This window comes from Myripristis murdjan, chromosome 16 (assembly GCF_902150065.1).
Source record: "Myripristis murdjan chromosome 16, fMyrMur1.1, whole genome shotgun sequence".
NCBI classification, from domain to species: Eukaryota; Metazoa; Chordata; class Actinopteri; order Holocentriformes; family Holocentridae; genus Myripristis; species Myripristis murdjan.
In genome coordinates, this window is record NC_043995.1 from 34,366,567 (window position 1) to 34,381,566 (window position 15,000).

The 15,000-nt window shown below is 50.6% G+C and overlaps 1 protein-coding gene across 4 annotated transcripts in view; it reads right to left on the reverse strand.

Moving 5' to 3' along the window:
• slc4a7 (solute carrier family 4 member 7) overlaps positions 1 to 15,000 on the reverse strand; it is a 58,176-nt gene that overhangs the window by 42,359 nt on the left and 817 nt on the right. For 2 of the 4 annotated variants that reach the window (XM_030072474.1, XM_030072473.1), the window contains exons 1-2: positions 5,370 to 5,574; positions 723 to 804 (exon numbers count right to left, since the gene is read on the reverse strand). In XM_030072474.1, coding sequence (XP_029928334.1) covers positions 723 to 804; positions 5,370 to 5,426 — 139 coding nt within the window. In that variant the 5' untranslated portion in view covers positions 5,427 to 5,574. Of the gene's footprint in view, positions 1 to 722; positions 805 to 5,369; positions 5,575 to 6,988; positions 7,039 to 15,000 lie in introns of those variants that run through there. The other 2 variants (XM_030072476.1, XM_030072475.1) reach the window with 2 other exon arrangements.

Sequence of the window (15,000 nt, forward strand, 5' to 3'; positions counted from 1 at the left end):
CAATCAATCAATCAATCAATCAATCAATCAATCAATCTTTCTTTATACAGCGTCAAATCACAACAGAAGTTATCTCATGACGCTTTACAGGCAGAGCAGGTAGAGACCACCTCTACAGATTACAGTAAATTAAATGGTTTGTTCATTCAAATGAATGAAACTTCCCATTGACGGCAGTGGGAAGCTTCAACGCAAAAACTGTTTTAAAAAAAGCTCTGACTGACTCAGGACAGCATGAAGTGTGTGACCCGTCTCTACACACAGACTGTATGTGTGTGTGTGTGTGTGTGTGTGTGTGTGAATGAGGGGGTTGTGTACCCATAATCCTCCAGGAATTTTATCAAAGACATTCCCTCTCCTCTGATCCTTTAATCTGTTCAACCTCCTGAATTCCTCCTTTAACGAGGAGCCCTGTGTGTGTGTGTGTGTGTGTGTGTGTGTGTGTGTGTGTGTGTGTGTGTGTGTGTGTGTATGTGTGTGTGTGTGTGTGTGTGTGTGTGTGTGTGTGTCCTGAGGCTGAGCATGAAAACTGCTCTGTGTGTAAATACGGGTAAAAAATTATCTTTGCTACTTTCAGTGTGTGGGAGAGGCTGTGTAAACACTGGCCAGCTTACTGCAGGGCTGTGTGTGTGTGTGTGTGTGTGTGTGTGTATGTGTGTGTGTGTGTGTGTGTGTGTGTGTGTGTGAGAGAGAGAGAGAGAGAGAGACAGAAAAGGACTCACTCTCCAGTTCTTCCTTCTCAAAGTTGGTATGCAGAGTGGAGCTGGTCTTCCCCTGGTCCAGCACCGCCTCCTCATCGTTCCCCTGCACACACACACACACACACACACACACACACACACACACACACACACACACACACACACACACACACACACACACACACACACACACACACAGAAGAAGAAAGGGGAAGTGATAAGGTGCGTGTGTCACCATCTGCTCTCAGTTCTCACACATCATCTGTTTGCTCAGGCGTGAGGCAGGAAACCACGTCGCTGCTTTGAGCTGTTTGTCCTGCTGGTGGCGCCGTTCCTTCTGCTGGACCAGGAAGTCAGATCGACGCACGCTGCCGTCACGTGACCCCGTCCCGTGACCCTGTCCCGTGTAACCCATCACATGACCCCGTCCTGTGTAACCCCATCCCAGTAACCATCCAGATTATTTCACGCTGTAGTTCCACAACTTTTCAAACTGGTTTCAGATCTAACCAGTAGATTACAGCCCCTCCCTCTCAGAGCTGAGGCTCCTCCCCCACGAGGCCACACACACACACACACACACACACACACACACATCCATTTAAAGCCACCAGTAGCCCGTCTAAACCTCCATCAGTCTTCACACTGATCTGAACTTCCACTCTGCATTGTTTCAGACATCCATTGAAACCACACGGTCACCCATTGAAGGCGTCACTACACCCATTGAAGGCGTCACTACACCCACTGAGTGCACCTGCATGTGTTTACCTCTGCATGTCTACCAACCAGGAGCAACCATTAGCGTGAGGTAAAGTCAGGTCCCTGAACGCAGCACGCCGCCGCCAGCGCGCCTCCACATGCCGCCGACACCAGAGGAGCCCAGCTGGATCACGTGCCTCAGAGACACATCGCCCAGGCCGGGCGGGCGCAGAGCCTCGGGCTGGTTCTGCTTTGCTTGGATCTGATTGGCTCACAGCTGGAGGGAAAGTACGGTGGCCATCAGGGACAAAGTGTCCCCTGCGCTGACAGTGAATCCCCTGCGCTGACACTGGATCACCTGTGCTGACACTGGATCACCTGTGCTGACAGCAGATCACCTGCGCTGACAGTGGATCACCTGCGCTGACAGCGGATCACCCGTGCTGACACTGGATCACCTGTGCTGACACTGGATCACCTGTGTGACAGCAGATCACCTGCACTGACAGTGGATCACCCGTGCTGACACTGGATCACCTGTGCTGACAGCAGATCACCTGCGCTGACAGTGGATCACCCGTGCTGACACTGGATCACCTGTGCTGACACTGGATCACCTGTGTGACAGCAGATCACCTGCACTGACAGTGGATCACCCGTGCTGACACTGGATCACCTGTGCTGACAGCAGATCACCTGCGCTGACAGCAGATCACCTGCGCTGACAGTGGATCACCCGTGCTGACACTGGATCACCTGTGCTGACAGCAGATAACCTGCGCTGACAGTGGATCCCCTGTAGTGATGTGCTGACAGTGGATCACCTGCGCTGACAGTGGATCACCTGCGCTGACAGTGGATCACCTGCGCTGACAGTGGATCACCTGTGCTGACACTGGATCCCCAGTGCTGACACTGGATCCCCAGTGCTGACACTGGATCACCTGTGCTGATAGTGGATCACCTGTGCTGATAGTGGATCACCTGTGCTGACAGTGGATCACCTGTAGTGATGTGCTGACAGCGGATCACCTGCGCTGACAGTGGATCACCTGTGCTGCTGACAGCGGATCACCTGCGCTGACAGTGGATCACCTGTGCTGCTGACAGCGGATCACCTGCGCTGACAGTGGATCACCTGTGCTGACAGTGGATCACCTGTGCTGACAGTGGATCACCTGTGCTGCTGACAGCGGATCACCTGCGCTGACAGTGGATCACCTGTGCTGCTGACAGCGGATCACCTGCGCTGACACTGGATCACCTGTGCTGACACTGGATCACCTGTGCTGATAGTGGATCACCTGTGCTGATAGTGGATCACCTGTGCTGACAGTGGATCACCTGTAGTGATGTGCTGACAGCGGATCACCTGCGCTGACAGTGGATCACCTGTGCTGCTGACAGCGGATCACCTGCGCTGACAGTGGATCACCTGCGCTGACAGTGGATCACCTGTGCTGACAGTGGATCACCTGTGCTGACAGTGGATCACCTGCGCTGACAGCGGATCACCTGTGCTGCTGACAGCGGATCACCTGCGCTGACAGTGGATCACCTGCGCTGACAGTGGATCACCTGTGCTGCTGACAGCGGATCACCTGCGCTGACAGTGGATCACCTGCGCTGACAGTGGATCACCTGTGCTGACAGCGGATCACCTGTGCTGACAGTGGATCACCTGCGCTGACAGTGGATCACCTGTGCTGACAGTGTCTCTAATGTCTCTCTGTGTTGGTCATAAATATGTGGATCATGTGTTTTGGTGTCACCGTGTCAGAAACAGCCTGATGTCTGATTCTGTGCACCTGCCTCTCACCTGCACACAACACCTTTTCCCTCCTTGTTTTTGCAGATCAGCCGCTCACGCAGCAGGCCGGGAGCCGGGGGCCGAGCAGCGGGCCGGGGCCCGGGGGCCGAGCTGTGGGCCGGGGGCCGGGGGCCGAGCAGCGGGCCGGGGCCCGGGGGCCGAGCAGCGGGCCGGGGGCCGAGCTGTGGGCCGGGGGCCGGGGGCCGAGCAGCGGGCCGGGGCCCGGGGGCCGAGCAGCGGGCCGGGGGCCGAGCTGTGGGCCGGGGGCCGGGGGCCGAGCAGCGGGCCGGGGCCCGGGGGCCGAGCAGCGGGCCGGGGCCGGGGGCCGAGCAGCGGGCCGGGGGCCGAGCAGCGGGCCAGGGGCCGAGCGGCGGGCCGAGCAGCGGGCCGGGGGCCGAGCGGCGGGCCGGGGGCCGAGCGGCGGGCCGAGCAGCGGGCCAGGGGCCGGGGGCCGAGCCGGGAGCCGGGCTCCTGCTGAGCCTCTCCGGCTCAGAGAAGAGGAGCCGTTTATTTTTAATTTTGTTGCTCATGAAGCTTCACTCGCTCACAAAATCAAGAGTTCAGCGTGGAGCCGCACAGCTGTTACTGCACTTACACTTTATAATCCACAGCAGGCTGGGATATATTTAATATGAGCCCCCCCAACACACACACACACACACACACACACACACACACACACACACACACACACACACACACACACACACACACACACACACACACACACACAGCATACTGAACATTGCGACAGGAAGAGGAACTTTGCTAAATGTGGACTCTGCTCTTTCATTTCTTGCATTTCTTTTCCAGGATTTTGCAAACGGAAATCAGCTCCTGGGATTACAGCTCCTGGGATTACAGCTCCTGGGATTACAGCTCCTGGGATTACAGCTCCTGGGATTACAGCTCGGCTCTTCTCAACATTTTGGGACACAAACGTGAGGATTCCTAGAACCTGCTGAGCCGCTGACTCAGAGCCAGAGCCTGATGGAGGTGATCAGCCTTCACCGATCAATAATCCATCAGCAGGACGAGGCTCTTCTGAAACCCAAGTCATCACGTCCTTTTATTTTGTTTGTTTGTTGTTGTTTTGACTCTGGTCTCTTGGTTCTGGTCTCCATGTGGACGTCCTCCTGTCCTCCTGCTGTCCCGGGTCGCTCTGACGCCTGAGACGTTTCCCTCAGCAGGTCAGGAGGCACACAATCAGAAACGGAGCGCTGTGGCCACCACCCAGCAGCGAGCAGGGGACGTCCTGAGCCGAAACGCTTCACACACACACACACACACACACACACACACACACACACACACTCCAGTTCCTTTCCAAGAAAAAAACTGAACTGTTTTTTAGTGACGTCTTGCTGAACGTGCCGAATCCAGATCTGATGCCAGTACATCACGTATCTCTCACACACACACACACACACACACACACACACACACACACACACACACACACACACACACACACACACACACACACACACACACACACACACACACCGACCGTGGTTTGGAAACAGCAGAAGTCAATCAACATTTGATTACACTTTTTTTTCTGTTTGAGTTGTGCAATCCAGTGACTCACAGCAGCTGTGTGGGAACACACACACACACACACACACACACACACAGATCAGAATCATGTCTCTGTTGGGCAACAGGCAGGGTAAAGCACGCTGGGAAAGTACAACTGATCAGCTCCAACTGCACCTCGAGGTGCTTCTGCAGTCTGAGCACACACACACACACACACACACACACACACACACACACACACACACAGAAACACCACAGAACCAAACCCAGCTGTGCTCCTGCAGCGGGCCAGCGGAGCATCAGGTTACTTCTGGGAAAAATCACGCCACTAATTCTTGAAAATTAGTAAAGAATAAATCAATCAGTAAATATAGAAAAAAGAAAATATTGTCCTTGTAACATTATTTTGAATCTAATTATAATTATGATGTAATTATTAGTCATAACTCTTATAGAGATCCTTCTCTTTGCCTCTGATGAGCTGCTGGTCGTCTCCCTGCAGCTCCGACACGTCGAGCCGCTTCGCTCGGCTCTGACGGCTCAGCACACCTGGGCGGGAGCCTCAGGTAAGCGGTGCGTTCGAGTGCGCGTGGTGAAGAGCAGCAGACACGTACCATGGACACGGCCCTCAGCCTCCTCTGATGAGCGACGTCGCCCCAGAAGTCTGCCATGGCCGAGCCCAGAGCCTCCAGCACCAGGACCAGGAACACCAGCAAGACCAGGAGCCCCACGGAGACACGCCGCGTGTGTGTGTGTGTGTGTGTGTGTGTGTGTGTCTGTGTGTGTGTGTGTCTGGAGGTAAACCCGCGCAGACTTCAGTAAACACTCCACTTCTCAAATGTTGTGTGTGAGTGTGAGTTTGGTGTATTTATAGCCGAGCAGCTCACTGCTGCTGCCAGCCAGCAAATAAGGCAAAAACAGAGAGAGAGAGAGAGAGAGAGAGCGAGAGAGAGAGAGAGAGAGCGAGAGAGAGAGAGAAGAAGAAGAAAAAGAAAAAAAGGAGGCGGGGGAATCTTCAGATGGCTGTTTTCCAGTCTGAGCAGGAAAAAAACTGGCAGTTACGGAGACAGTGAAGTGAGCACATGAACCCTGAAGTCATCATTTTGATTATTAATCTGTAACTCTGTCTTTATGTCTGTTTTCTCACTGTGTGAATAATTAAACTTGTTTTACTGCGACCTCTCTGACGAGGCAGGCGGGGGGGGTCCTTCACTTTTCACTCACACATTCAGCCTTAAAGGAACAGTTCACCTAACATACAATCTGAAAAAGCAGAACAGAAACAGCTTCTGTGTGATCTGATGTTTCCGCTCCGTCTCTGTTTGGTTTCCTCGACTGAAACGACGACGTCTATTTTCATCAAAAAGACGAACACGAGACAAAAAAACAAATCAAAATGAATCTTTACTCACGTAAACTACGACGACTCATGAGGACATTTATCATCGAATAAAAAGTTGAAAATGCCAGAAACAGCAGCCAAATGAAAACTCCTGAGCAGTTTGGATGAGAACAGACGCAGAAATAAAATGTAATTGTGATGTGAACAGAAACAAGTTAAGATAGAAGAACGTGTGGTGAGGAACGCAGCTGCACCTGATGATGATGTTAGGAGGAACTCAGAGAAACCAGCACCAAGACCACAGGCGCCTGAAGGGACCTGCTGGTGGCGCTAGAGAGAGGGTCATGGAGTTTCCCAGACTGCCTGGTTTCCTCCTCTGGACCACGGCTCCTCTAACGGGGCTTCACTTGTTTACGTTTTAACATTTTATAGTTTTTACTGCTGTAACTTTTCGTCTCATGCTGCTGTTTGTATTTTCGTCTGTAATCCTGCAGCTGAGTCCAGCCCACACGGCTCTGCTGCCACTTCACACTTCAGGAAAACACCAAAACAAACCCTGCAGGTCTGTGCTGGAGGTTTGGAAGGAAAGCTGTAACTCCTGCCTCGTGCTCTGCAGCTCTGATGGAACTACTTTCTGTGTGTTTCAGCTGGAGGGTGAGGAGCGCTGAGGCTCTCCCAGGAGCAGGAGAACATCTGAAGGCACAGAGAAACTCCTCACCAGGCGTGTCCTCAAACACAACACGACAGCTGCAGCCGCTCAAACTCTGAAAGCCAGCCGCTCACATCTCTGCTGCACAGCACACACACACACACACACACACACACACACACACACAGGCAAAATCTGCACATCTGCATGGGATGTGAATTCATGCTGTCTGAGCTGCACACCTGGTTCTTGTTCTGCTGCCGGTCTGGTCCGGTCTGATCCGGTTTACCCGACACCGACGCCGTCCGCCGCTCGGTGCCGGTTTCACACGACGTCAGGAGGAAAACTGATGCTGCCTCCTCACACAGCTTCACATCTCTGCCTTCAGCCACACCCACAGCTGGGCTCAGGCCTGAGGGCTCAGGCCTGAGGGCTCAGGCCTGAGGGCTGAGTAGGGTTGGGTACTGAAACGCGGTGCCAACAGGGCACCAGTTCCAATGTAAATGGTTGTAACGAGACCGAATAAGAACGAAAATTTCGGTGCCTCATTTCGTTGCCGCCCCCTGGTGTTCTGGAGTCAACTTGTGGTTGTTGAACGTGACGTCAGAGCCGTTACTCAGAACACTTGTTGATCAGAACTGATAGTGAGAGGATCAATAAAGATGAACTGATAGTGAGAGGATCAATAAAGATGAACTGATAGTGAGAGGATCAATAAAGATGAACTGATAGTGAGAGGATCAATAAAGATGAACTGATAGTGAGAGGATCAATAAAGATGAACTGATAGTGAGAGGATCAATAAAGATGCCGGAGGCAAAACGCTCCGAGGGTTTGGCTCCATGTCCCGTCTCAGGAGGCTGCAGACTCTGGACATGCAGCTGACGCCTTAAAGCAACGCCATGCAGGGAGGAAACACGTCGAGTTTAAGAAACATCTGGAGACACATGCAGTTTATTTAAAAGCCGAACAATGAACCGTGTTTGATAACCTACATCAGCGGTCCCCAACCACTGGTCCAGCCGGAGCGGCATGTCAGCTGCTGCTACATTCAACCAGGTGGCGGCGCACACCGGCCGGCCTACCTGATGCCGGTCGGCACCGCGCCCACCCGGTCAGGTCTAAAGGATCTGACAGGTGCGCGGCTCACAGAGATATATATACCAGTAAGCGTGACTCCAGACATTTTTAATTTTTTAATTACATTTTTTAACAATGTGTTAAATTATTTGTTTTAAAAATGTAAATTACTTATCAAACAGACCTAACAATTCAACTACCAATGAATGAGCAGGAGTATGCCTGTGATAACACAGATTGAATATGAAAAATAAGCCGGAGTGATACCTCTTCTCTGAATAGACAAGCTAAGCCAGTGTGCAGCTATTAGCCAGTGAAAATAGCGCAGAGTAGGAACTCTTCACTTTGTTAGACAATCTATGTCAGTGCGCTGCTGTAGCTGGAAAGTTTCTTTGCTTTTTGGCTCGTGCTGTGCCGGTGCAGTTGTTAATACTGTATGTCAAATTCCGCGTTAAAAATAGATTGTTTTATTTGGCTAATTCCGCGATTCCGTCCGCAATTCTGTGATCGACCCTTAAAAAAGACTCATCGGATCTGCACGATTCATACAAGTCACCAAAATGGCCACGAAAAAAGCCAGTTGCGCTTTTCGGCGCGCTGTTTTCATCCCTGGTATTTGCTTAGACCCCCAATATCAGACGAGGGCGTTTTTTGAGGGCATTTTCAATGGAAAAAATATCGCCTTATATTCAGATCAATACGGTAATTCTGATGTGTCAATCTAAAACCCGCGACCAGACCCGCATGTTATTTTTTCCACCCAGATCCGAACCCGGGAAAAAAAAAACTTTATAAAAACCACCCGCAAATCAGCTGTTTTTGCGGGTACCCGACCCAGTGCAGGGGTGAGGGCTGAGGGGTGAGGGCTGAGGGGTGTGCCTCCGCTGTTACTGCAATGGCTGCTGGGAATTCAAGCTTTCAAATATACGTAACATGAAGTGGCCGAGTTACAATGTTTCAACATGGCCGCCTGCAGCAGCTTCCTGTGAATGAACACACCTGATCTGGATTTCACATGCAGAGTCAGACAAGCCAGGCCCCATTTTAATTTAATCCCAGTCTTAATTTAATCCCAGTCTTAATTTAATCCGGCCCTCAGTCCCCACAGGCTTGGGTGGGCTAAAGCTAGCCTCGTTGCCGTTAGCGTAACGAGCCGATGACATCACTAACCTCGCAGAGCTGAAAGTTCCCATGAATCCGGTGAGCACATGAAGGCAGCGTGAGAGCTGTGGAGCGGGAGATCAGCTGACTGCTGTGTGTGTGTGTGTGTGTGTGTGTGTGTGTGGTTCTCCTGGATGGAGGTGCAGGTTGCTGAGTCAGCTGTTTGTTCTCCTGCAGCTCCTCTCGCCTCGTTCTGCTCTCCTCAGTTTGCTGAAACTCCTGACGGTGAGTTTCTCCTGGCTGAGCTGACAGCCTGACCTTTCTGTTTCCCACTGAAGTTGAAGGAGGTGAAGGAGACGCCGGCTAACCCTAACCCTAACCCTAACCCTAACCCTAACCCTAACCCTAACCCGCGTCACGTCGCTCTGCTCTTCAGCCCTCGTTCCTCACCTGTGCAGGTGGCCTGGTGTTGGAGACAGGAAGCAGGAAGTGTGTGTGTGAGGTCTCTCCTTCAGATCCAACATCAGCAGCTCTGCTCCTCCTCCTCCTCCTCCTCCTCCTCCTCCTCCTCCTCCTCCTCCTCCTCCTCCTCCTCCTCCTCCTCCTGGCGGCGGCGGGGTCATGTGACGCTGCAGAGCCTCTGTTCAAATGTCACAGAGGGAACTTCTGCCTGCAGAGGAGCTGCAAGGCATGCTGGGAGGCTCAGAGTGGGCTCAAAGCTTCCACACATGATACACCACCCACCCTGTGATTTAACCACAACACACACACACACACACACACGCACACGCACACACATGCGTGCGCACACACACACACACCAGCCTGAATGTGGACGTCTTCAGTTTGGGCTCAGAGCTGCCTCTCACTTTCATTGAAAACATTTTCCTTAAAAACTCATCCTCTCATCAAGACGTGTGAGCCACTAGCAGAGTGTGTGTGTGTGTGTGTGTGTGTGTGTGTGTGTGTGTGAGAGATTGAAGCCTTTTTCCAAGTCCAAAAACACCACATGTACACACAATAACACTTTCTGGTTACTAAAGCTCATTTTACAGTCCAATTACAGTCTCACACACACACACACATACACACACACACACACACACACACACACACACACACACACACGCAGGATCAGTTATATCTGATGTTTGAGGTCGTTTGACCTCCCGACCCCGGAGCAGGAGAGCGCCTCCTGGCTGTGGGCTGGTGTCCCGGCCGGCGGGCGGGCCTCGGGTGCTGAAGGGGTTTTTCGGCGCCGTGTGCCTGATCGGGCGGCTCAGCTGTCAGCAGCTAGCCACGAGCAGCAAAGCATGTTAAACACCTGATGCAGCAACAGGATCAGAGCAGTCAGTCTCAAAGCTTCACATCAAACAGTGCATGAGCTCAGGAGGAACAGGACCTCAAACTCTCAGCCGACTGTCACTCAAGTCCAGACGCCACGTGTGCACGTGCACACGTGCACACGTGCACACGTGCACACTGGCCCCAACGCCAACGACTGAGAAGGCCAGCGCAAAGCAAACAACGTGGGGTTTCATCAGGGGAAAGAACATAAAGTTATGTTGGAGAGAGCAGGATGAGGTGATGTCATGTTCTGAGTTATGACATCATCTTTACCTGTGGACTCCAGGAGGAGGAGCTGCTGCCTCGGTAGTGACCAACAGGGACTCTAATTAATAAACACATTTTCTTCAAGCACTTTTTGATTTGGATTCGGCCAAACGTGCTTTAAACAAAAGCATTAAGGAGGGAAGGGGCCGCACACACCAAGAGGACCCAGAGCCACAGAGCCGCTCTGCCAGGCGACATGCAACACAAGAACTAACTATGGAAAATAAATAAATAAACAAGCAGACTGAAGGCTGAGGCTCCCCGAGCGAGACGCTGAGCAGCTCGTTTCCACCGGCAGGAACCCGCTCCGTCCACCAGAGAGCCACCAGAGAGCCACCGGAGAGCCACCAGAGAGCCACCGGAGAGCCACCGGAGAGCCACCAGCAGCCACCGGAGAGCGAGGCTGGCGTCAACACAGCCCAGCTGGGAGGACGCTGTGTGTCCCTGAGTGTGTCCCTGTGTGTGTGTGTGTCTGTGTGTGTGTGTCTTTCTCCTCCACACCCCCCACAGCAGCAGCAGCTGACTGTACGAGCAGTTCTCCGACCCTGAAGGTCACCAGACCAGGAACACCATGAGAGCTGCTGGTCCTGCAGCCCCAGAAGCTCCTCAAACCTCCTGAGGGCAGCACGTCATCAAACACCAGGTGAGACGGTCAGGCCATGTGACACACCTGGCCCGACACACACCTGGCCCAACACACACCTGGCCCGACACACACCGGCCCGACACACACCTGGCCCGACACACACCTGGCCCGACACACACCTGGCCCGACACACACACCTGGCCCGACACACACACCTGGCCCGACACACACACCTGCCCAGAAGTGTGGCCAGCGAACACCTGGGGGTCAGAAAAAACAGTTCAAGGGCAACATCAGGATGAACGTCCCAGAGCTCCAGGTGTGCTCAGACCTCCTGAGAGCAGCAGGTGTGTTTGGTCAGAGACACGGGATGTGATCTTGTCCTCATAGCCGCGCCCCACAGACCTGAGGGGGTGAGCACTGTCATCTCCAACTCTGACAGAGGAACCTGAACCACTCAGGCTGAAGACACACGAACACCTGATCACCACGGTAACAGCAGCTGCTGAGCACCACGCCGGCGGCACGTCTACAGGCAGCAGGTACATGTGCTTTATAAAAAGAACAAAATTAAAATAACAAAAAAAAAAAAAAAAAAAACACTGTCCCGGTTCCTCTGCAGGTCCAGAGGTTCCTCTCCTTCACGTTCCTCTGCTCTCCTCCCAGAGCGAGCAGTGGGCTTTCAGAGCTGCCACATCACTCCTCCTCCCTTTCCTCCATTCATTCCACTACGATATGAACATGAACTTTCAGAGCCTTCACACTTTCTTCACTCCAGTTTTCCATCAGTGGAATAAAATCTTCTCCTTATTCAGATAATTTACCAGTCGGGTCGGTGGTCTATATTTGTCGAGGTCAGAGGTCAGAGGTCAGAGTTCAGATTTAAGCAGGAATGTGGTCGGTTTAAGTTTCCCCCCTGGGGATGAATAAAGCATTTCTGGTGAATAAAGTATTTCTGATTCTGGTATTTACCAGATGATGCATGAAAAAAGATGGATTTCAATGAAATGAGATTGAAATTGAAACCTCAGAAAACTCTGATTTAATACTATTTAATGACTTTTAAAGGCTGGTATTGACAGGATTTAAAACATTTCAAGACTCTGGAAATAACAGAACAAGAATAACAAAAATAGTAATAATAGTAATACTAATAACCATAACACCCACCTAACCCCAGTATCACCCTCAGGCTGCTGGGCAGGGGTTCAGGTCACAGCCCTGCCAGCGCGCTGAGAGGCTCCTAATAAACAGCACATTATTACTGCTTCCATTGTGTGAAGTGAACAATCCCCTGCAGCCTGAAGGCGGCTCGGCTAATCTGTCACCATCACACCGCCTCGCCGCCGCTTTGTGCTGCGCAGCTGCTCATTTGAATGGCCACATTAAAAAACACACACACACTTTCAGGTCAGTTTCCACGCAGTGTGTTTGGACAGGAAGCCGGCAGCTCCCAGACCCACAGAGGACGGATCACAGCCAAACCCAGCAGAAGTTAATCTCATCCTGCACCGTACGGACAAAACGTCACACCTCCATGTTTACGCCATACTGAGCGTTCATGGAGTTTACATTGAGGTTCGAAGCGACAGCTCATGTGTCTCTAAACAACACCGGTGTCAGTTCACAGGGACGTATTCAAGCTCCCACACTGCAAACCTCACATCACTCATCACCTGTGTCATTATCATCACCTGGACGAGACGCCGTCTCCACGTGTTGTTGTCTCGTTAGAGGACAATAATGTCTCTTACTGCTAACTTGAACTCGTTAGTGAACGTCCATGAATTCATTTGCTGGTTCGTCACACAGCCAGATGACTAGAAAAGAATGAAAGGCTATGATGTTACTTCTTGCATTTAATTAGCGTAAAAGAGCCGGTCATAATCCCAATCTCAGTCCATAATCCCAGTCTCAGTCCATAATCTCACTCTCTGCTCAGATGCAGCTGAAATGCAGCTGTTTCTTGTAGTCATGAGGGAAACGCTGTAATAAACTTTAGACGTAACAAAACTGTATGTGACGAGTACATTTACTCAAGTAGCGTCCTGACTGGTAAACTTGAGGTACTTGAGTAGTACTTCATACTTATAACTTAATACTTATAACGTCACTCCGCCTGATTTTGAAGGCAAACCTGCGACTTTTGACCCATAAATGTATTTGACGTAGGTGACTCAGTTCATAGTTACACTGCTCGTTTACTTTATTCATGCAAAATAAGAGTTTCCCAAAACAGTCATGTGCTGATATGCTTAAGCTTTTCAGCCGCATAAAATTAAAAGGAGCTCCGTCTTTACCAGCTGCAACGTTTCAGTGATGAACACATTAATGCATCAGTAATACCTCAGGGAGCTATTTTTATTTTTTTATTCAGTTTTTATTTAACTTTTCCCTTAAGTTTATTAAAAAAAAAAAAAAGGCTGCTGAGAACTTCCTGTGTATGGTGATGAGTTAGGGTTATATCGTTTCCAAATATCGGTCATCGGCCTCATAAACTACTAATAATCAGTTTCGGCTCTGAAAAACCAATATCGGTCGACCCAGAGTCCTTACCATGAGAGATTAGATTTTCAAAATCAAAATAATGAAACTTTTTGTCTGTTGTGATGAGAGAATGAATAACCGTACATTAATGAAAAAAAACAGCTTCTCCAGTTGTTATTATTGTGTGTATTTCTTCTATTCTTTACTTCACGTTTGAATGATCGTCACAACTTCTGTGTGCACTTTTTTTTTCCGAGATCTTAAATTATGTCGAAATAGTGTCATTATGTCAAGATCTCCAGGAAATGATCCCGTTATCGTGGCAAAACATCTGTCCTCTGGTAATAATGATGACAAAGAAGTTGAGATTTAGAAAATAAATAAATAAATATAAAAATAAAAGTAAGTTATAACAGGGAACTGATTCTACTTTTGATAATCACAAAGATCACCAACATGCTGATATTGTCCTCTGTCCTCTCCAAATTCATACATCATCAGCATCAGACTCACTTTTCACATTAATGATTCATCGAGAAAGTTTTCTGCCAACAATGAAAAATATTCATTATGTCAGTCGTCGCCACATGGATCCTGTAAAGACCCGCTCCTGTCTGCTGAAAGTTATTCTGGTTCGACAGATTAGACTGCTAATCTCGTTTTGAGCTGCAGCTGCTCAACATCCCTCCTCATCTGCAACGGCATGAAACATCCAAACCAGAGCGAGCAGAAGACGCTCTCAAGTGTCAGCATTTCCCACCGATGTGCAAACAAACCAAAGATTTTTGCAAAACCAAGTGCCACCAAACAACCTCAAGCATCCTGCAGCCTCACAGTTTGTCCTGTGAAACAGACAAACAGCAGCGGTGTGGAGTGAGGCGGCATGAGTCAGAGTTACTACACAAAAGCCACCGGGGTGATGAAAGCTAAACCAGCAGTGACTCATCTGTCTCTTCTCTGTGGCAGCAGCATCCAGCATGAAGCCAGCATCTCCATCATCTGTGAGAGAAACTCCAAACCTCAAGGGATGACATGACTGTCTTCTTTTGAATTACTTCAAAAGAAGACAGTCACGGAAGCCCGTGTGTGTGCTGTTCAGGGAGGTCAGAGGTCAGGCTTGGTTACACACAGCCTCCCTGGAGCTAACAGACATCTAATGCCTTGCTGAAGGACAAGAGGACACTGACCCCGGGACCACCAAGACCCCCCTGTGAATCATGTTTTGGTCAAAACGCACGGCAACAAGTGGCCCCATCTCCTCCAGCATCCTCTGGCAGTGAGTCACTGTCACAGAGAAGCAGGAAAAAACCCACATCCCGGATGACTCCTGCGGAGAAAAATCTACACCAAACTCCATTCAGTAACTTGTCCAGTGAGTGTTGTTGT